The 21,588-nt window shown below is 42.9% G+C and overlaps 1 protein-coding gene across 4 annotated transcripts in view; it reads left to right on the top strand.

Annotated features, from left to right (window-relative positions):
- Positions 1-21,588, top strand: part of RASSF2 (Ras association domain family member 2) — a 48,487-nt gene that overhangs the window by 9,363 nt on the left and 17,536 nt on the right. For all 4 annotated transcript variants that reach the window (XM_043479795.1, XM_043479792.1, XM_043479793.1 and 1 more), the window contains 3 exons: positions 16,551-16,641; positions 18,082-18,157; positions 20,166-20,317. In XM_043479795.1, coding sequence (XP_043335730.1) covers positions 16,583-16,641; positions 18,082-18,157; positions 20,166-20,317 — 287 coding nt within the window. In that variant the 5' untranslated portion in view covers positions 16,551-16,582. The remainder of the gene's footprint in view (positions 1-16,550; positions 16,642-18,081; positions 18,158-20,165; positions 20,318-21,588) is intronic.

The raw sequence follows: 21,588 nt of genomic DNA, 5'->3' as shown, positions 1-21,588 counted from the left end.
AGGGTGAGATATGTCTGGGCATTCATGGCCCTGTGACATTGCAAGTACCCAGGTCTCTGGGTGGGATCTGTATCCCCTGCAGGGTCTGCTTTTCCTGCAGGTTGTCTGCCAGGCCAGTCACTGACTCATCTGTCTTCCCCAGGACTCTGGGGCATTCTGTGGCCAGCAGCTGAAGCCAGCCTTCAGCTGCCTGTCCTACTTGGAGACCCTCATGCCCACTGCTTAGCCAAGGCACCAGAGAAGGGGCATTGTTTTCATGTCAGCTCTGTGACCTGGGGCAAGTCACCTAACCTTCTGTTTCCTCATCTTTAAAGTGATAAAAATTAAGAGTTCTTTTAAGGAATAGGAGAAAACTTTTAGAGTCTTGTTACCAGCAGCACTTGGAAGCTTGTTAGGGATGCACCTTCTCAGACTCCACTCCAGAAGTGTTGAATCAGAAATTGGGATGATGGGAGAAAAGGAATCTGTATTTAATGAGCCCTCTGGAGGATTCTGATATATATTTCTCTAGAATATGGCCAGGTCGGGTGATTTTTAGCTGAAAACTTCTTCACTGCAAGGCAGCTGTGTAGCAAATATTTGTGTAGCAAATATAAGTTCTGTTTTGCATCAGACAGTCTTGAGTTTGAACTCCAGCTCTCTCTCTTCCTGACTGTGTGTCTTTGGACAAGTTATTAATACTTAACTTCTTTGTGCTTCAATTGCTTCATCTGCAAAGCGAGACTGTTAAGATTTCTTTCTACATGGGGTTGTTATGGAGATTAAATGAATCAAAACAGGTAATAGCTAGCCTGTAGTAAGCTTGCATTTCTGTTAGTCATCTATTATTCACATTTGTTGTTTTATTATTAGCATAGTAATATTGTTGTGATTGTTCTGTTCACTGTTTGTGAGGAAAATAGGTGATCAGGGCTTCCTTTGACTAGTCTTCTTTTTTGCTGCCTGCCTCTGCATAAAAGTGCCATCCCTCCTCAGGCAGAACACACCAACCTCTTCCCGGTTATTTAGGTTGGTGCAAACATTTTTGTGGTTTTGGACTATAAATTTTTAAATTTAAATCATTATAACTAGGTTCAAACACATCTTTATTAACCAAAATAGATACCATTGCAATCACATTTTTGCCAATGAGAAATAAGTTTGTTTATTCCTGTAGCTTAAAAATCCCTGCTTTGGGATTCCACAAGCTCTTGGAAATCATTTTCTGTATTCTGCTGGTTGTGGAAGTATTTTCCCTGCAAAAAAGTGGTCGAGATGCTTGAAGAAGTGGTAGTTTGTTGGTGAGTGAAGTGAAGTGAAAGTCCCTCACTCATGTCTCTCTTTGTGACCCCATGGACTGTAGCCTGCCAGGCTCCTCTGTCCATGAGTTGGCGAGAGGTCACGTGAATATGGCGGATGAGGCAAAACTTCGCAGCCCAATTCGTTCAACCTTTGAAGCATTGGTTGTGCGACATGAATTCGGATGTTGTGGTGGAGAAGAATTGGGCCCTTTCTGTTGACCAATGCCAGCTGCAGGCACTGCAATTTTTGGTGTATATCATTGATTTGCTGAGCGTACTTCTCAGATGTTATAGTTTTGCCGGGATTCAGAAAGCTAGAGTGGATCAGACTGGCAACAGACCACCAAACAGTGATCATGACCTTTTTTTGGTGCAAGGTTGGCTTTGGGAAGTGGTTTGGAGCATCTTCTCAGTCCAACCACTGAGCTAGTCATCACCTTTTCATCACACGCCACAATCCGATTGAGAAATGGCTTGTTGTTGCGTAGAATAAGAGAAGATGACACTTTAAAGAGACAATTTTTTTTATTTGCAGTCAGCTTATGAGGCATCCACTTATTAAGCTTTTTCACCTTTCCAGTTTGCTTCAATGTCGAATGACCATAGAATAGTCAATGCTGAGTTCTTCAGCAACTTCTCATATGGTTCTAAGTTTCAGTGATGGCTCTCTGTTGGTCGTTGTCAACTTCTGATGGCCAGCCACTACATTCCTCATCTTCAAGGCTCTCATCTCCTTTACAAAACTTACTGAACCACCACCACACTGTTTGTTAGGAGTTCCCAGGCCAAATGTGTTGTTGATGTCACAAGTTAATAAGAAAATTGCTCGAATTTGCTTTTTGTCTGTCATTTCCATGATCTAAAGTAAATATAAAATAAACAGCAAGTAGTAAGTCATTAGCAAAAAAAAAAAAAAAACAAACAAAAAACAATGAGAAAGATGCCTTAAAATGATGCCGCATAACCACATTTATTTAAGAATGAATTCCAGGATCAAACAGCAAATTTCAACAATGCAAAAACTGCAGTTACTTTTGCACCAACTTACTACCTTCTCGTCTCACTTTTCTCTAACCTCAAACATCTTTTTGGGGTGCAGAGGGGCAAAGCTTAGTGTTCGCAGGCACAATAAAGCTGAGGAAATGGAGTACATATACCCAGTACACTTGACCTTATCTCTCCCTTTTGTGCTGTTTAGTGCTCTTTTCCTGAGCAGAGTGACTGGGAGCCCAGTAGGTGGTTCCCTGGGGACCTGGACACCAGGGGTGGGAAAGGAATGGAGGAGGCATGTGGGTTTGGCCAGAAAGTGGACCTTTTATTGAGGAAAGCAATGGAAGGGAAAGTATGCTGTTCCTTCCTAGGCAGCCCAGATTTTACTGTTGTCTAGGAGGCTCAAGTGGCATCTCTTGTAATCTCTAGATCTTGGCAGGGCCCCAGGCCATAGCTCAAGTCTCCTTCCTTGTATGGTGCTATAGGACTGGGGTTTCCTGTTTGCCATTGATACTTCTTCCTGCTCCCATCCTAGCGAGCTGAAGTGCAGAGGGGATAGCATTATCTCCTCTTTCACTGCTTGGTTATAAAGTGGAGTTCCTCTGGAGACCTGATGAAGCAGTGTTCAACGCTCTAATATAAAGCACCAGGTCAGAGAGCTTTCTCCTCCAACCCTGGAGCTCCAGATTGTCCCCAGAGGGCAGGGCAGAGCAGGGTTCTGAAAAGAGGTAGAGAGAGGCCTCAAAAGGGGAAGCTGCAGGCCTCCAGTTAGTGTTTCATTTGCATCTGGTGCCTGTAGCTGACTTCCTGGTTTCTGTGGTGTGGTGCCCTGGTTTGCTGGATGGGGCCCCTTGCATCTGCTCTGTGCATCTGTTCTCATTCTTGGGGATACTCTATGCTGTCCCCTCTCCCCTTTGAAGTTTAGTAATGGGAGGGGGGTGCAAAAGACAACTCATTGGTTTTTAGAAAATTCTGTTCCTTCCATTCCTGAAAGACTACTTTGAGATACGTTTGGGGGTGTCCTCAGTTTACACAGCTCTATCTCCTTCATATTTCATGGTGGCTCTCAGCCGTGGTTGTACATTGGCATGACGTGGGGAGGTTTTAAAAATGCTCATGCCTGCACCTCTTCCTGGAGGGTCTGAAGAAATTGGTCAGAGTTGCAGCCTCAACATCAGGAATTTCAAATCAACCCTCCTACCCGACTCCCTTGGCTTCCCAGGTGGTGCAGTAGTAAGGAATCTGCCTGCGAAGGCAGGAGACACAGGAGATGCGGGTTGATCCCTAGATCAGGAAGATCCCTTGGAGTAGGAAATGGCAACCCACTCTAGTATTCTTGCCTGGAAAATTCCATGGGCAGAGGAGTCTGGTGGGCTATAGTCAAGGGGGTCTTCAAGAGTCGGACACAACAGCACACACCAACGTACCCCACTCCCACTCCAAGAGAGTCTAATGAGCACCCAGAATTAGAACCTCTGAGATGTTGTGTGTCTTGAGGTCAACTGTTACCCCTTTCCACCTTGATTTCAGTTGAGGCCTTGCCAAGTGCATATCCTTCTCACTGGTCAGGGCATAGCACTATGGGGTTTGCCCCACTGGGAATGTTTTGTGGAATAAGCCCCCACCTTTCCCAGACTGTCTCTCTCTTCTTGTTATGTCTTCTTAGAGACTGGGACTGCCTGGGTCCTATAAATTGGCTGTTGTTCCCTCACACCCCATCCTACCCTGGGAGCTGAGGTGGGAGTCAGGATGTGGGGCCTGACTCTGGTTATGCAAACAGGAAGACAGAAAACAAAGAAGCAAATAAACCACTGAAGAGGTTCTTCATCTCACTGTGGGCTTTCCTGCCAGGGGTTTCCCCTATTTCTGTTCTTTATTTGCCTGCTGGGACTTTCCAGTTGATCAATAAGATGAGAGACACTTAGTCTCTAGGCTTAATCAGAAGCTTTGTAGGGATTAGCCAGCCTCCTGGCAATGCTCTGAAACCAGATTAGCTTCAGTGTGTTCTCTGGGCTCCCTGACAGAAAGGGAATGAGGGCACAGGAATTTGGAGGAACCAAGAACCAAGAACAGACAAAGCTGTTCTTTAAAGTCTTCTTTTAAGACAGCTTTGAATGCCTTTTCTACCTCCTCAAGCTTCCTAAGGATTTAATGCTTTCTCTTCTCATAGGAAGCTGAGCTGGTTAATTTTAAGGGCCTGGATAGCCCCTCGTTTATTCTTGGGGAGTCTGGAAACACCTGTGAGTGGGGAGTCTGTGAAAAGAGAAAGGAAAAAGTCCTTTGTGCAACAGCTACAGGGTAGCCACAGGGTTTTTACCGATCCAGAGCTCGGGCATCTGTCCCCATTTCTACAGCTCAGCCTTGCATTGCACCCAGTGATGCTGGGCGGGCAGCTGTTTCCTCCCAGCTTGAGAGTGGGTGGAAGAAGGTGACAGAGCCAGGAGCTGTTTCAAGCCCTCACGTGGGGCATGTGTGGTGGTCGCTGCTGGTATCCACCCAATCCCCTTTATCTACCGCATGTTACAAGTGTGGCCTGTTAACAGGTCTCAGTTGCTCCCCAGTCTTGAGAACTGCTCTTCAGGGAAATGCCTCGGCTCTCACTCCCCGCTCCCAGGGGTGACTCTCAGCCAATGACTGACTAGTGCCAGAAACAAAGGCCTGGTCTGCCTCTCTTAGTGTGGGACAGTTCCATGAAGTTGTTCACACCCTAGAGCTCCCATGGGATCAGGCTGTGGCTGGGCTCCAGTTCCTTCCCCAGCCCAGTCTTGCTTCCCTCACTTCCTTACAGGTTTCTCCTGAAGTCACTTCCTCAATAACTCATGTGCACAAGAATCCTCTGCCTCTAGGAATTCCCTGACATAAAACAGCAGGTTAGCTTTCCTTGGGCTGACTGTTGAATCCACTGTTTCCAAATAATTAATAATGAGAATGAGAATATTTTCAGGAGAGAGACACAGTGTGGGATCTGGGGCCCAAAGAGAGAAACCTCTAGGCCCAGGAGAAGAAAGAAACATTAAATTAGTGGTTTCTGTGTGGTGGTAAGTGCTATAATGAAGGACAGGCTGAAGTGTGGATGCCATCCCCTCAACACTACCCAGGGATAGTGGGAGAAGTTTTTAGGGGGAGGTAAGTTTTGGCAGGGTTTAGGGAATGTGTGAGTTTCCTTGGGTCTGAGAAGAAGGAGTACCCTCACAGAACATGGAGAGCAGGCCCCGAAAGTTCTCTGTAGTTGGGATGGCATCATCTTCAATAGCTTAGGAACCTTTGCTTTGTCAAGACATTCTCTTGGATCTTAGGGAAGATTGTGTCCTCAGGTTGTCCTGGGAGCAGGCAGGAAGGGTCTTCATGTGAGAAGTACTAGATTCTGCTGACAAGCTGCATGGCATCATGCAGGCATTTAATGGAACTGAGTAGAACCCAGAACATTCTGCTAGGGCATGAAGTGGTGCCAGAAGAGAGGACTGATTGGTTAGTGGCCTCAACATGTCTCCAGTGTGTCTAGGTGACTAGGAGGCTCGTGTCCTGACTCGGCAAGCCCAACAGTATTCACGTCTCTAGACATTTTAGCAGATGTGCTTTATAGTTAATGGGGCTTCCCAGGTGGTGCTAGTGGGAAAGAACCTGCCTGCCAATGCAGGAGACATAAGAGATGTGGGTTTGATCCCTGGGTTGGAAAGATCTTCTGAAGGAGGGCACTGCAACCTGCTTCAGTGTTCTTGCTTGTAGAATCTTATGGACAGAGGAGCCTGGCAGGCTACAGTTCATAGAGTTGCAAAGAGTCGGATACAACTGAAGCCACTTAGCACACACACATGCATGCATTCCATCTTTTAACGTTTTTCTAAAGAGAAGTTGTACTGATTTAGAATTCCTGAGGGCTAAGTGGTCATGTTCACAGGGGGGTTCAGTAGGTTTAAATATGTTTTAAACTTCAAAGATTATTTATGTCAAATCTGCCCTTTCATTCCTGTCCCCTGCTTTCTCTCTTCTCCTTTCTCTGTATGGGACTCAGTGAGCTGTTTCAGTTCTGTGCCTTAGATGCTGGCTGATGTGGGAAGCCCCCCTCCTTCCCCTCTCTCTTACTTTCCCCTCTTCCAAGAGATGGTGAAGAGTTGTTCTGTATTCTCAAGGCATAGTGGAAGTGATGCATGGAAATGATCCTTACAAGGCATTTTGGAGTCCAGAAGGGCTTCATAAATTCTTGTTAACAGAGAAGGCAGAAGAATTGCAACTAGCTAGCTGAGCAGATTTCTCTCTTCAAGACTGTAGATACTGGTGGGCATCCTTGGCAAAAGTGTCCAATTGAATCCATATCCCAGCCCCATCAACCATCTTCCTCTGACTCTTCCTTGTGTGAGAAGCAACATTCTGTTTAAGGAAGATTGGACTGAACTCTAAATTCCGGCCTTTTGTTTGCTCTGTTACTGTGTTTGCCTTAAAGTGTAGGTAAATTTACCTAGCTTTTTCTTCCCTCTTCTGCTGGCTGGAGGTAGCCAGTGATTTGTGGTGATGATTGGAAAGTTTATGAAGACAGATGCAGATGTTATCCTTGAGACCGACAAAGGAGGGCTTGGGTCCTAGAATCAGTTATCTGTAATTTCAGCTCAACAATATGGTAGACTGTGTAAGTATTTTCCTAACATTCCTAATCCAAGAAATGTAAAAGTAAAAAAACACAAAATTTAAAAAAAAACAGGTGAGGGGAAGTCAGGCTGAAGACAAAGATTGGGCCAAACGAATCTATGTGTGTGCTCAGTTGTGACCCCATGGACTGTAGCCAACCAGACTCCTCTTTCCATGGAATTTTCCGGGCAAGAATATTGCAGCAGGTTGACATTTCCTATTCAGGGATCTAACCCACATCTCTTGCATCTCCTGCATTGGTATACCAGGCGAATTCTTTACCACTGTGCCACATCAGAAGCCTAGGTCAGATTTATAGTGATGGCCTTGGTGAAATCACTTACTAGGGAGAGAGTGACTGAACTTTAGAGAATTCCCACATTTGGGCCTTCAGACCACTTGATGATTTTTATCAACCTGGTAAGTAAAAAAGTATGTATGGATGTGAGAGTTGGACCATAAAGAAAGCTGAACGTCAAAGAATTAATGCTTTTGAGCTGTGGTGTTGGAGAAGACTCTTGAGAGTCCCTTGGACTGCAAGATCAAACCAGTCAACCTGAAAGAAAATCAACCCTGAGTGTTCATTGGAAAGACTGATGCTGAAGTTCCAATACTTTGGCTACCTGATGCAAAGAACTGACTCACTGGAAAAGACTGTGGTGCTGGGAAAGATTGAAGGCAGGAGGACAAGGGGATGACAGAGGATAAGATGGTTGGATGGCATCAGCGCCATGAGTTTGAGCAAGCTCTGGGAGTTGGTGATAGACAGGGAAGCCTGATGTGCTGCAGTCCGTGGGGTTGCAAGGAGTCAGACACGACTGAGCAACTGAACTGAGCTGAATAATGCTGGAGAGAGAAGACAGACATTGCAGAAGATAAACCAAGAGTGGAAGGAAGAGAAGCAGCAATCAAAGCTAGTATAGGATAAGATTTCCCTGGCTGGAGAAAGACTTGAATGTTCAGGATGAGGTCTGTCAATGAACAGGCACCACTAATCTGATTTCCACTCTATCTAAACTTTGGAACTGGCTCTGGCTGAGGTCCCTCATGACCTGGTGTGGTAATCAGAGACTGCTCTTGGTTTCTATTCCTTGGGTTCCCACCACCAGCTCCTGGCTCTGCTGATCATGGACTCCTTCTCTTGGTTTCCAAGATACTGTGTCTCCTCTTTTTCCTCCTCTTCTAGGGACTCTTTTTTTCCTGCCTATGCCTAACCCACTGGGTTCATTGGATCCCTGCCCTTGGCCCTGCCCCTTCAGTCCTCCCTACTCTCTCCTTGGTGACCTTGCCACTCTCCTGACCTCCCTCCCCTCAGCAGAGCCAGGATTCCCTCCCTGGGAGCTCCACACTGTCTCTTTCCTGGGGCACAGGCCTGGCAGGACTTCCTGTCATCAGCATCATAGGGTTCCATGACCTGCCTCAAACTCGGCGCATCTTCCTCACAGCCGTGTTTATGACCCTACCTGGCTACCCAGCAGCCCGGTGTAATGTGGGAAGCTGGCCCTTTCCAAATCTTTTTACTGATGGAGCATGACTTTTTTCTCTACCTCTTTAAACTCATTGGACCCTGTTACTCCATCCCCACTGCCTGCTTCCCTGGGACAGGCCTCTCAATTGGTCCCTTTGCCTCTGTTTCCTTCCCTAATCCTTTCTCAAAGTAGAGAGTAGAGTGAGGTAATCATTCCAAAATTCAAGTCAGATCACACCCTTCTCTTATAACTCCCCTTGTTTTCCTGTTGCTGCTGTAAAAACTGATCACAGACTTGGTGGCTTAAAGCAACAAAAATGTACTGTCTTCCATTCTGGAGGCCAGAAGTCTGACATTGGTTTTAGTGGGCTGAAACCAAGGTGTTAGTAAGGCTGTGCTCCCTGTAGAGCCTTTGTGGGGTGAGGGAGAGGGTTAATTTGCTTGCCTTTTCTCACTGTGTTCCTTGGCTAATGGTCCCTTTCTCCATCTTTCATCCATAGAGTAGCATCTTCAAATATCTTTCTCTGTTGAGGTTGTCCGTGGCAAAATCTCCCTCTGACTTTCTTTTAAGGATACATGTGATTATATTTAAGATATATTAGATATATAAATATTAATTATATATTAATAATTAGATAATATTAATATGGTGTATCACTTTGATTGATTTGCATATACTGAAGAAGTCTTGTACCCCTGGGATAAATCCCACTTGATCATGGTGTATGATCCTTTTAATGTGTTGTCAGATTTGTTTGCTAGTATTTTGTTCAGGATTTTTGCATCTATGTTCATCAGTGTTATTAGCCTGTAATTTTCTTTTTATGTGATATCTCTATCTGGTTTTGGTATCAGGGTGATTGTGGCCTCATAGAATGAGTTTCGAGTTTTCCTCCCTCTGCAATTTTTTTGGAAGAATGAGAAGGATAGGTGTTAGCTCTTCTCTAAATGTTTGATAGAATTAGACTGTGAAGCCATTTGACCCTGGGCTTTTGTTTGTTGGAAGATTTTTGATCACAGTTTCGATTTCAGTGCTTGTGATTGGTTTGTTTGTGATTTCTCTTTCTTCCTGGTTCAGTTTTGGAAGGTTGTACTTTTCTAAGAATTTGTCTATTATTGGCATAGAGTTGCTCGTAGTAGTCTCTTATGACCCTTTCTATTTCTGCATTGTCCATTGTAACTTCTTTTTCATTTTTAATTTTATTGATTTGAGTCATCCTTTTTCTCTTGATAAGTCTGGCTAATGATTTGCCAATTTTGTTTATCTTCTCAAAGAACCAGCTTTTAGTTTTATTGATCTTTGCTATTGTTCCCTTCGTTTCTATTTCATTTATTTCTACTCTTTATAGTTTCTTTCCTTCTACCAACTTTGGTGGGTTTTGAGCTTTTTTGTTTGCTTAGGTGTAAGGTAAGGTTGTTTATTTGATGTTTTTCTCATTTCTTGAGGTAAATTTGTATTGCTATAAACTTCCCTCTTAGAACTGCTTTCACCTCTTCCCATAGCTTTTGGGTCATTGTGTTTTCAGAAACTGCCATACTGTTTTCTATAGTAGCTGCACCATTTTACATTCTCACTTGTAGTTCATAAGGGTTTCAGTTTTCCTGCATCCTCACCAACGCTTGTTGTCTCATGTCTTTGTAATGATAGCCATTCTAACAGGTGTGAAAAGATATCTCATTGTGTTTTAAAAAAAAAAATTATTGAGGTATAGTTGATTTATGTCATATTTAATTACTACTGTATAGTAAAATGACTCAGTTATACACATATTCTTTTTCATATTTTTCCATCATATTTATCACAGAATGATGAATATATTTCCCTATGCTGTACAGTAGGACTTTATTGTTTATCCATCCTGTATTTAATAGTTTACATGATTTGCATTTCCCTGATTATTAGTGATATTGAGCATCCACAATTAGAAACCTCCCAACAAAGGAAAGCCCAAGATCAGATGGTTTCACTGGTGAATTCTACCAAATGTCTAAAGAAGTGTTAATGTTGATCCTTCTCAAACTCTTACAAAAAATTGAAGAGGATGGAACACTGTCAAACTCATTTTACAAGGCCAGATACCAAAGCCAGATAAATACATTACAATAAAAACAAACTACAAGCCAACTAACTGGAAAAGACCCTGATGCTGGGAAAGATTGAGGGCAGGAGGAGAAGGGGGTGACAGAGAATGAGCACTGACTCATTGGACATGAGTTTGAGCAAACTTTGGGAGATAGTGGAGGACAGGGAAGCCTGACATGCTGCAGTCCGTAGGGTCACAAAAAGTCCAACACAACTGAGTGGCTGAACAACAACAGGTCAAAATACTAGATGAATATAAATTTAAAAATTCTCACAAAATATTGGCAAAATGAATTTCGACAGTACATTAAAAGGATCATGCACTGTGATCAAGTGAGATTTTCCCTTGGAATACAAGTATGGTTCAATATATACAAATCAATAAATGTAATTATTGATTCAACCTATACATTTCTACTTGTTTGTCTTGTTAAAAAAACCAGCTCTTAGTTTCATTGACCTTTTCTATCATTTCTCTGGTTTCCATTTCATTTATTTCTGCTGATATTTGCTGTTTCCCTCTTTTTGCTAGTTGTGGGTTTAGTTTTTTCTTTTTCTAGTTCCTTGAGGTGTAAAATTAGATTGTTCATTTGTTTTTTCTTAATGTAGGTATGTATTGTTATAAAGTTCCCTCTTAGAGGTGCTTTTGGTGTATCTCATAACTGTTAGTGTGTTTGCTTCTGTTTCTATTTAAAATGTTTTTAAACATTTTTTTTTTTGTTTCTTTTTTGTTTCTTCTTTGTCTCTTTGGTTGTTCAAGAGTGTGTTGTTTAATTTCCACATATTTGTGAATTTTTCAGTTTTTTTCTACTGTTGATTTTTAATTTAATACTACTGTGGTTGGAAAAGATACTTAGTATGATTTCAACTTCTTAAATTGCTAAGACATGTTTTGTGTGTAATTTACTTTGAAATGTGTGAAAAATAAGATGAATTATTGAATGGATAAAGGGATGGACATGTGTTTAATAGTGTAAGGATAGTAAATATTAAGGGTTCAGTTCAGTTTAATTGCTCAGTTGTGTCTGACTCTTTGTGACCCGATGGACTGCAGCATGCCAGGCTTCCCTGTCCATCACCAACTCCTGGAGCTTGCTCAAACTCATGTCCTTGGAGTTGGTGATGCCATCCAACCATCTCATCCTCTGTCGTCCCCTTCTCCTCCTGCCTTTAATCTTTCCCAGCCTCAGGGTCTTTTCCAATGAGTCAGTTCTTCGCATCAGGTGGCCAAAGTATTGGAGTTTCAACTTTAGCATCAGTCCTTCCAATGAATATTCAGGACTGATTTCCTTTAGGATGGACTGGTTGGATCTCCTTGCAGTACAAAGGACTCTCAAGAGTCTTCCCAACACCACAGTTCAAAAGCATCAATTCTTCAGCGCTCAGCTTTCTTTATAGTCCAGCCCTTACATCCATACATGACTACTGGAAAAACCATAGCTCTGACTAGGTGGACCTTTATTGGCAAAGTAATGTCTCTGCTTTTTAATATGCTCCCTAGGTTGGTCATAGCTTTTCTTCCCAGGAGCAAACGTCTTTTAATTTCCTGGCTGCAGTCACCATCTGCAGTGATTTTGGAGCCCCAAGAAATAAAGTGTCTCACTGTTTCCATTGTTTCCCCATCTATTTGCCATAAAGTGATGGGACCAGATGCCATGATCTTAGTTTTCTGAATGTTGAGCTTTAAGCCAACTTTTTCACTCTTCTCTTTCACTTTCATCAAGAGGCTCTTTAGTTCTTCTTTGCTTTCTGCCATAAGGATGGTGTCATTTGCATATCTGTGGTTACTGATATTTCTTCCGGCAATCCACATTCCAGCTTGTGTTTTATCCAGCTCCGCATTTTGCATGATGTACTCTGCATAGAAGTTAAATAAGCAGGGTGACAATATACAGCCTTGACGTACTCCTTCCCCAATTTGGAACCAGTCTGTTGTTCCATGTCCAGTTCTAACTGTTGGTTCTTGACCTGCATACAGATTTCTCAGGAAACAGGTAAGGTGATCTTTGTATTCGCATCTCTTGAAGAATTTTCCACAGTTTGTTGTGATCTACGCAGTCAAAGGCTTTGGTGTAATCAATAAAGCAGAAGTAGATATTTTCTGGAACTCTCTTGCTTTTTCTATGATCCAATGGATGTTGGCAATTTGATCTCTGGCTCCTCTGCCTTTTCTAAATACAGCTTGAACATCTGAAGTTCATGGTTCATGTACTGTTGAAGCCTCGCTTGGAGAATTTTGAGCATTGCTTTGCTAGCATGTGAAATGAGTGCAATTGTGCAGTAGATGGAACATTCTTTGGGATTGGAATGAAAACTGACCTTCCAGTCCTGTGACCACTGCTAAGTCTTCCAAATTTGCTGGCATATTGAGTGCAGAACTTCAACAGCATCATCTTTCAGGATTTGAAATAGCTCAACTGGAATTCCACCACCCCCACTAGCTTTGTTCTTGCTAGTGCTTCCTAAGGCCCACTTGAGTTTGCACTCCAGGATGTCTGGCTCTAGGTGAGTGATCATACTACCCTGGTTATTTGTGTCATGAAGATCTTTTTTGTATAGTTCTTTTGTGTATTCTTGCCACATCTTCTTAATATCTTCTCTTCTGTTAGGTCCATACCATTTCTGTCCTTTATTGTGCCCATCTTTGCATGAAATGTTCCCTTGATATCTCTAATTTTCTTGAAAAGATCTCTGGTCTTTTCCATTCTATTGTTTTCCTCTATTTCTTTGCATTGATCACTGAGGAAGGCTTTCTTATCTCTCCTTGGTATTCTTTGGAACTCTGCATTCAAATGGGTATATCTCTCCTTTACTCTGTGCCTTTCACTTCTCTTCTTTTCTCAGCTATTTGTAAGGCCTCCTCAGACAACCATATTGCCCTTTTGAATTTCTTTTTCTTGGGTATGGTTTTGATCACTGCCTCCTGTACAATGTCAGGAACCTCCGTCCATAGTTCTTCAGGCTCTCTGTCTATCAGATCTAATCTCTTCAATCTATTTGTCACTTCCACTGTATAATCGTAAGTGATTTGATTTAGGTCATACCCGAATGGTCTAGTGGTTTTCCCTAATTTTTTCAATTTAAATCTGAATTTGGCAATAAGGAGTTCATAATCTGAGCCACAGTCAGTTCCCCATCTTGTTTATGCTGACTGTAAAGAGCTTCTCCATCTTCAGTTGCAAAGAATATAATCAATTTAATTTCGATATTGACCATCTGGTGATATCCATGTGTAGAGTCTTCTCTTGTGTTGTTGGAGAGGGTGTTTGCTATGACCACTGTATTCTCTTGGCAAAACTCTGTTATCCTTTGCGTGGCTTCATTTTGTACTTCAAGGCCAAACTTGCCTGTCCAGGAATCTCTTGGCTTTGTACTTTTGCATTCCAGTCCCTATGATGGAAAGGATATCTTTTTTGTGTGTGAAAGATAAGATGAATTATTGAATGGATAAAGGGATGGACAGATGTGTTATAATGTAAGGATAGTAAACGTTAAGGATAGACTAGCCAAAAGTATATTGCTATTCCTTGTCTTCTTAAATTTTGTTTTTGAAAAATTTCAGAATAAAATACTTGAGAAAAATTCTAATAATACTGTTACCTGAGAGAGCTGGCCTTTCATTCACTTACATATACATATGCCAAAAGTTCTCAACTGGGGGCAGCTAAACCGGGGACGGTGGTAATGTCCGGAGACATTTTTGATTGTCGTGACTGGGGGCCATGGCTGCTGACATCTAGTGGGTAAGGGCGAAGGATACTGCATAATCATGTTTCAATATATATATATATATTTTATATGTATTTATATATATATATATATTTATATATATCCATTCAGATGAATGTATGTTGTTGTTCTTGTTCAGTTGCTCAGTCGTGTCTGACTTTTTGCAACCCCATGGATCATACCACGCCAGGCTTCCCTGTCCTTCACCAACCCCTGGAGCTTGCTCATACTCATGTCCATTGAGTCAGTGATGCCATCCAGCCATCTCATACTCTCTTGTCCCCTTCACCTCCTGCCTTCAATCTTTCCCAGCTTCAGGGTCTTTTCTAATGAATTGGCTCTTTGCATCTCGTAGCCACAGTATTGGAGCTTCAGATCAGTCCTTCCAGTGAATATTGAAGACTGATTTCCTTTTTGATTGACTGGTTTGATCTTGCAATCCAAGGGAGTCTCAAGAGTCTTCTTCAACATCACAGCTCAAAAACATCAGTTCTTCAGCATTCAGCCTTCTTTATGGTCCACCTCTCACATCCACACATGACTACTGGAAAAACCATATCTTTGACTAGATGGACCTTTGTTGGCAAATTAATGTTTCTGCTTTTTAATATGCTTTCTAGGTTTGTCATAGGTTTTCTTCCAAGCAGCAAGCGTCTTTTAATTTCCTGGCTGCAGTCACCATCTGATTTTGGAGCCCCAAGAAATAAAGTGTCTCACTGTTTCCATTGTTTCCCCATCTATTTGCCATGAAGTGATGGGACCAGATGCCATGATCTTAGTTTTCTGAATCTTGTATTTTTAAGCCAGCTTTTTCACTCTCTTCTTTCACTTTCATCAAGAAGCTCTTTAGTTCTTTGTTTTCTGCCATAAGGATGGTGTCATTTGCATATCTGAGGTTATTGATATTTCTCCTGGCAATCTTCATTCCAGCTTGTGCTTTATTCAGCCCTGCATTTTGCATGATGTACTCTGCATAGAAGTTAAATAAGCAGGGTAACAATATACAGCCTTGATGTACTCCTTTCCCAATTTTGAGCCAGTCCATTGTTCCATGTCTGGTTCTACCTGTTCCTTCTTGACCTGCATATAGGTTTCTCAGGAGGTTGATAAAGTGGTCTGGTATTCCCATCTCTTTAAGAATTTTCCACCGTTTGTTGTGAACCACATAGTCATAGGCTTTAGTGTAGTCTTTGAAGCAGAAATAGATGTTTTTCGGGAGTTCTGTTGCTTTTTCTATGTTCCAGCAGATGTTGGCAATTTGATCTCTGGTTCCTCTTCCTTTTCTAAATCCAGCTTGTGCATCTAGAAGTTCGTGGTTCACATACTGTTGAAGCCTTGCATGGAGAATTTTGAGTGTTACTTTGCTAGCATGCAACAAAGTAATATGTATCTATTTGCATATTTTATGCTTGTATGCATGCCTGCTCAGTCACATCATGGAGCTTTGCAGCCCCATGGACTGTAGCCTGCCAGGCTCCTCTGTCCATGGGATTTCCCAGGCAAGAATACTGGATTGGGTTGCCATTTCCTCCTTCAGGGGATCTTCTTGACCCTGGGATCCAACCCACATCTCCTCTTGTGTCTCCTGCATTGGCAGGTGGATTCTTTATCACTAAGGTAACTACCCTTGAAAGTGTAATTGCTCAGTTTTGTTCAGCTCTTTGAGACTTCTTGGACTGTAGCCTGCCAGGCGCCTATGTCTATGAAATTCTCTAGGAAAGAATACTGGAGTGGATTGCCATTTCCTTCTCCAAGGGATCTTCCCAACCCAGGGATCAAACCTGGGTCTCCAACATTGCAGGCAGATTCTTTACCATCTGAGCCACAAGGGAAGCCTTACATGTATATTAAACAAAATTGGACTCATAGTTTTATAACTTTGTTTTCATAATGTATTGTCATTTTCTCAGGTAATTAAATTGCCTTTCATATTGTCATATTTTAATGATAATGTATATGCTGTGATTTATTGTGCCCATTTCTCTTTGGGCATTTTTTTTTTAGGTTGTTTACCCATCTTTAGTATATCTCAGTAATATCAACTTTCCTTTCCAGACAAATCTCTATTCTGTGTAGTGAAGTTCTCTTCAGGAAGATTCATTCCTTCAAACCAGCTTGGGTGCCAGCATCCTCTGTGGCTGTGGCTTGGGCATTTGTTTTGGGGCTGTGCAAGGACTGTCATTTTTATTTGGGTTTTTTTCTCAGAAGCTCTGGCAAGCAGTGTGGCATCTTCCTGGCCCTTTGTCAGTGTTGGGCTGCTCAAGCTATGTATCTGGGGCAGGGACAAAGAACCATGTGCTCCCAGCCCCCAGCCCATGTTCTGCTGACTTCTTAAAGACACAACTGGACTTTAACTGCTGTCTTCTTTCAAATATAGGCCTCTTCTTCTGATGAAAAGAGAAAGGAAGAATGGACTACCATCACCAAACTTCCCTAGTCCCATGTGGACAAGATAAATACATTTCCAAGTAAGATTTTTTGCTACGGGGTTGTCTTTGCAGTGGCCGGTCCCATGTGGATGGAAGCCACTGGCAGAGGAGCCTCCTCTGTACGTGAGAGGAGCTCATGTGTGTGAGAAGGAGAAAGCAACTGAGTGTGGACTAGTGACAGCATCAAGCAAGTTTGCTGCCATAGATGAAGAACATGCCCCCAGAGCCTGGCCATAGAGAGTGAAGTTAAGGGCGTCTTCAAGACATACTACCTTTAGAGGCTCGAAAGAGTTGATGTCCTGGAGAGTTTCTAGGAGGAGGAGTTGGTTGTGACAGCCCCAAATCTTTACATTGAATGACTGGACTTAACATGACAGAACGCCCTTGCCTCTTGCCTGAGAAGAGGCAAAAGCGTACCTCGGTCTCCTCAAGCTCCTCCCTCCTCCCAGGCCTCCCTTCATTCACTTTTGGATAAAACTTGATCAGAGCATTTTCAGGTTTGAAAACTCTCACTCTGATCACAAACGGTGTCACATGCTCTCTCTTCCATGTTTAGTATTAACTATGCTCCCAAGGGAGCAACTTGGAAACCAGTATTTAGAGGCCTTGTAAGGTTTTTAAAATATGTTTTTATAAACTAAAAGCACGTAGAATAAATAGACAAAAGCACCTCTCAACGTAGAGTAGAAGAGAAAATTAGAAGAGTAACGCAGAATATTACATGAGGGGCTTCTTGTGTGATTCAGCAGTAAATAATCTGCCTGCAATGCAGGAGACATGGGTTCAATACCTGGATTGGGAAAATCCCCTGGAGAAAGGAATAGCACCCCATTTCAGTATTCTTGCCTGGGAAAATCCCATGAACAGAGGAGCCTGATGGGCTATAGTCCATGGGGTTGTAAAGAATTGGACACAACTTAACAACTAAACAACAAAGGTATGTCAATGAAGCTTAAGTCAATGGGGCCCAGGACTCTCCCTTTTAACTTCCTGAAATCCTAGGAGTTTCTGAGTCTCTTGAAGGTCTGTAGTGAATGTCTTCTTCTCACAGTATTTGTGAGAGAGGAAAGGCTGTGGAGAGGCTGAAGAAACCTTGTGTATGTGCTTTGAAGAGCATTTGCTTCTATGAATCTGTGGTTTAACAAGGCCTGCATATTTAGCTTGGGTTTGAGAAATGTAGTGAGAGCTGCTAACCTTTGTCAGCAGATCAGACCTGCCTTGGTTTTCTGGAGTTGCTTCTTACATTAAGTCTGTTCTAGGTAGTATTTACTCTTGATCTTGATCCTGGGAAAGTTTGTGATGGAAGATGGGTGGTTCTACACTCTATGGTGTGTGTGTATTTGTGTGTATGTACACATGTAGACAAACACCCCAACTGGAGTGACTGAAGGCCAGATTAGAGGTGAGAAAAAGAGGGAGCAATTGCATTATAAGTGACTTTAGCTGAGATTGTGACACTTTTTGTATTTTTCTCTTAAGGAATGAACTTCTCCTGCATTTGAAGACCTACAACTTGTACTATGAAGGCCAAAATTTGCAACTCCGACATCGCGAGGTAAGGAGTCACAGGGGAAGTCTGTGGGGCTCCTCCCCTAGTGGCCAGCACAGTCTTCATCTCCATGTCTTCTTGGGTCTCCATGTCTCCATGTCACCCTCACCAAGAGGGTCTCTGCCTCTCTTGCCACAGTGAGTAGCCTCTCATGTTAGTGATATTATTGGGAGTCCCTAGAGTTCTTTGGAAGTACACTCTGAGCCCAGATTTTTTCTAAAAAGAATGAGTTTTCTGTTCTGGAGATATTCCTGTGACTGGACTAATACTAGCCTCAGAAGGAGGACCCTCCAAAAGGAAGCTTTCATGAAATGACTATTTCAGATGGTACTCAAGCAACCTTTTTCCTCTTGGGCAATTCAGGAACCTCACCCTGTCCTCTGTGTTGACACATCTGGCCCATGTGCTGTTGCAGCAATCTGGGCAAGTTCCATAAGCTTCGGGTGGTGACTCTTGGCTTTTCCCCACAACTGCAGCAGCCTTCCTAGAATGCCTTCTTAGAATGTCTTCTGTTATCCATATATCTTTCCCCAGCCCCCTTCCGGAATCTGAGTTTACTCATCCTGTATCCATTTCTGTAAAGCCTGTTTCGGGTAGATGGTGAATTATATGGGAGCCTAGGAGAGTAATTTATACTCAAGTGTTCTTGGCTGATAAGAAGGTACATGTAATACCCTTCTAAACACATTTTCAGGTTATCAAGCCATATTGATTTAATCTGTAGAAACAGATATCAGATGGTAGAATTTCAGCTACTAAGGCAGGCTGGTTGGGGATAGTATGTAGTGGCTTTTTGTATGTTCCTCAAACTACACCACTTAGGCAGAGTCCTACTTTGGGTTAAATTCTGCTCTCTAATCATGTAGTATAAAGTATTGATGCCAGCCTTGACCACTTAGAAGACCATACATGTAACCTGTGCTTAAATAACGCTTTTCTCCTTAAGATCCCCAAACATCCCTAAAGTTGTTCCACCCCTCTCCTGCCTTCTTTTACTACCCTCTTCCTCTCTAAGGATGATCCTGGGACCCAGATTAGTTGTTCACTGAACATGTGTCATCTTCTTTCATGGGGCTTGTCCTGAAGGTGTGGCCATAGCCCAGATCTGAGGTCTTGACCCTGCTTATAAAACATGGGTTCAAAAGGTTTTGCTTTTGAACAAAGAGTCTTTAGGCACTGTGTCTTTAGGCACCTCAAACCTTCTAAAAATTAGTGGCTGGGTCAGTAGCAAGATTTTGGTCCTTAAGCAGCTATTCTAGGTGTGTCCTAGATGACTCAAGGTTATGGTGATTTCTGAGATCCATTTCTTTAGGATAAACCATCCAGATATTTTTAGAAGGCCTTCACATTTAAATTCTTAACAATCAACAACCCTTGAGTATAAATTTGGAATTCTTGCAGAATTTATTCACCTCTTGGAGAGTTATTATGTAGCACATTAGCTAATTATTGGCTCTGGGAAGTTCTGCTGTTAAGAAATCTGATAACACATCATCTCCCAACTCAGGATCACTTGATACTCTTTTTAAGGTAACAGTTCATCTGCCAGATGAGCTAGTGTTCTGGTGAACAAACTTGAGGAAATGTTACTTTAAATCATCAACCAGTGGGTCAGATTGCTAAACATGTTATAAAGGCACATCACTTTCTATAGTAGGGGAGGGGGGGAAATAGCTAATTCAAGGTTTTAGCTCTTGCTTCTGTTAGCATAATTTAAGAATAACAGGCTATTTTCTCACATACTTTAAGAAATATATTTATTGTTCTTTAAAGTCATTAGTATAAAAAACAACAAAGACATTGTTAGAACTTGTACATGTCTATGAATTTTGAGGCAACTATGTGCTGAACTCTGAGCTCATCTTCAGAGCCTGGAGAGTGGCTTGGAGCTGAGGTGTGACTGTAACTTGGGTGCACCTACCTGGGCACATCAAGAATGCTGTCATTTACCACAAACAACATGGTGCTGGCTTCTTTGGGACTTTTCTGGACTTATCCAATTGCTTTGTGGCAGGAGGAAGATGAGTTTATCGTGGAAGGGCTGCTGAACATCTCCTGGGGACTGCGCCGGCCCATTCGTCTACAGATGCAGGATGACAATGAACGCATTCGCCCCCCTCCATCCTCTTCCTCTTGGCACTCTGGCTGTAACTTGGGGGCTCAGGGGTGAGTAAAGAGAGGTAGGACTGGGGATTGACCAGAGGTATCTGGGGGTTGCATGTGTTCTCAAGCTGGTAAATGCTACCTTCTTCCAGCAAGCCTTGATCCAAGCTCCCATTCCCACTCCCCCCTGCTGTAGACTTGGAATGAGGAGAAAGGGGCATATGTTGGTGTTACTGGGCTTCCAGGCCTGTCATCACAATCAATGAATGAAAGAGTGAGGAAGGGAGATGCTGAGTCCAAGAAGAGAAGCACCAAGGCTTGAGTGAGCAGCATGCCATTGCTCGTGGAGGCCCTACCTCTCTGAGAGGTATTGTAGTGGCTAGCCAGGCTCAGTCTGCAGATTTCTGACAGGACACCCAATGCCCCAGCATCCTCCCCACTGGGACCACATCTCATAGAATGACCCCACTCCAGAGTCATTTAGGGCTCAAAACTTCTGTCCAAAGCTCTCTGTGTCTTAGAGGAACCTGGAAGTGGGGAAAGAATGTCAGGCCCTGACCAAGCCAGTCAAGCAGGCTCTGCTTCCTTTAGGTTACACCTGGAGTTGGGTGGTGGTGGGATGGTCTGGGAGGTCCCCTCTCCTGTGTTCCCACTAGAAGGTCTGTGAAGACTAAGTCTGTTCCTTCCTATAGCCAAATGAGTAGCTCTGTACATCTAGTAAGGCACACCCTCTTTACTGTTTTTGTGTGTGTGTGGCTGTGCTGGGTCTTCCTTGTGGTGCATGAGCTCTTCATCGCTGCATGCAGGCTTTCTCTAGCTAAGGTGCACAGGCTTCTCACTGAGGTGGCTTCTCTTGGCAGAGCACAGGCTCTAGGGTGTGTGGGCTTCAGTAGTGTGATGCATGGGCTTAGTTGTCCCGCGGCATGAGGACTCTTAGTTCCCAAACCAGGGATTGAACCCATGTCCTCTACGCTGGCGGGCAGATTCTTAACCACTGGACCACCAGGGAAATCCCTACTATCTGGGATTTCAGTTTTTAGGATAAAGTGACAACCCTTTGTTCCATCCTAAAATTTGCTCATGCTGACTGCCTTGGGGCCAGAGCATGGTGGAATGCACCAAGATCTCAGCCAAAACCACAGTGATGTTTTTTCTGTTTTAAATGAGAACCAAGCCCTCTCTGTTGGCCCCATTGAACATTTTGTTAAACTCCACAGCCAAATCTATTCTTCACTGAATTTAAGAGAAACCTACAATGTTGCCAAAAGCCTGTAGCTGATCTGGTTTATTTCCAAGGGAATTTAAGGAGGAAAGTCTTTGCTTGAACCGTCAGT

Source organism: Cervus canadensis, chromosome 10 (assembly GCF_019320065.1).
Source record: "Cervus canadensis isolate Bull #8, Minnesota chromosome 10, ASM1932006v1, whole genome shotgun sequence".
NCBI lineage: Eukaryota > Metazoa > Chordata > Mammalia > Artiodactyla > Cervidae > Cervus > Cervus canadensis.
Note: the sequence above shows the minus strand (reverse complement) of the source record. Positions and strands in the feature narration are given on the sequence as shown.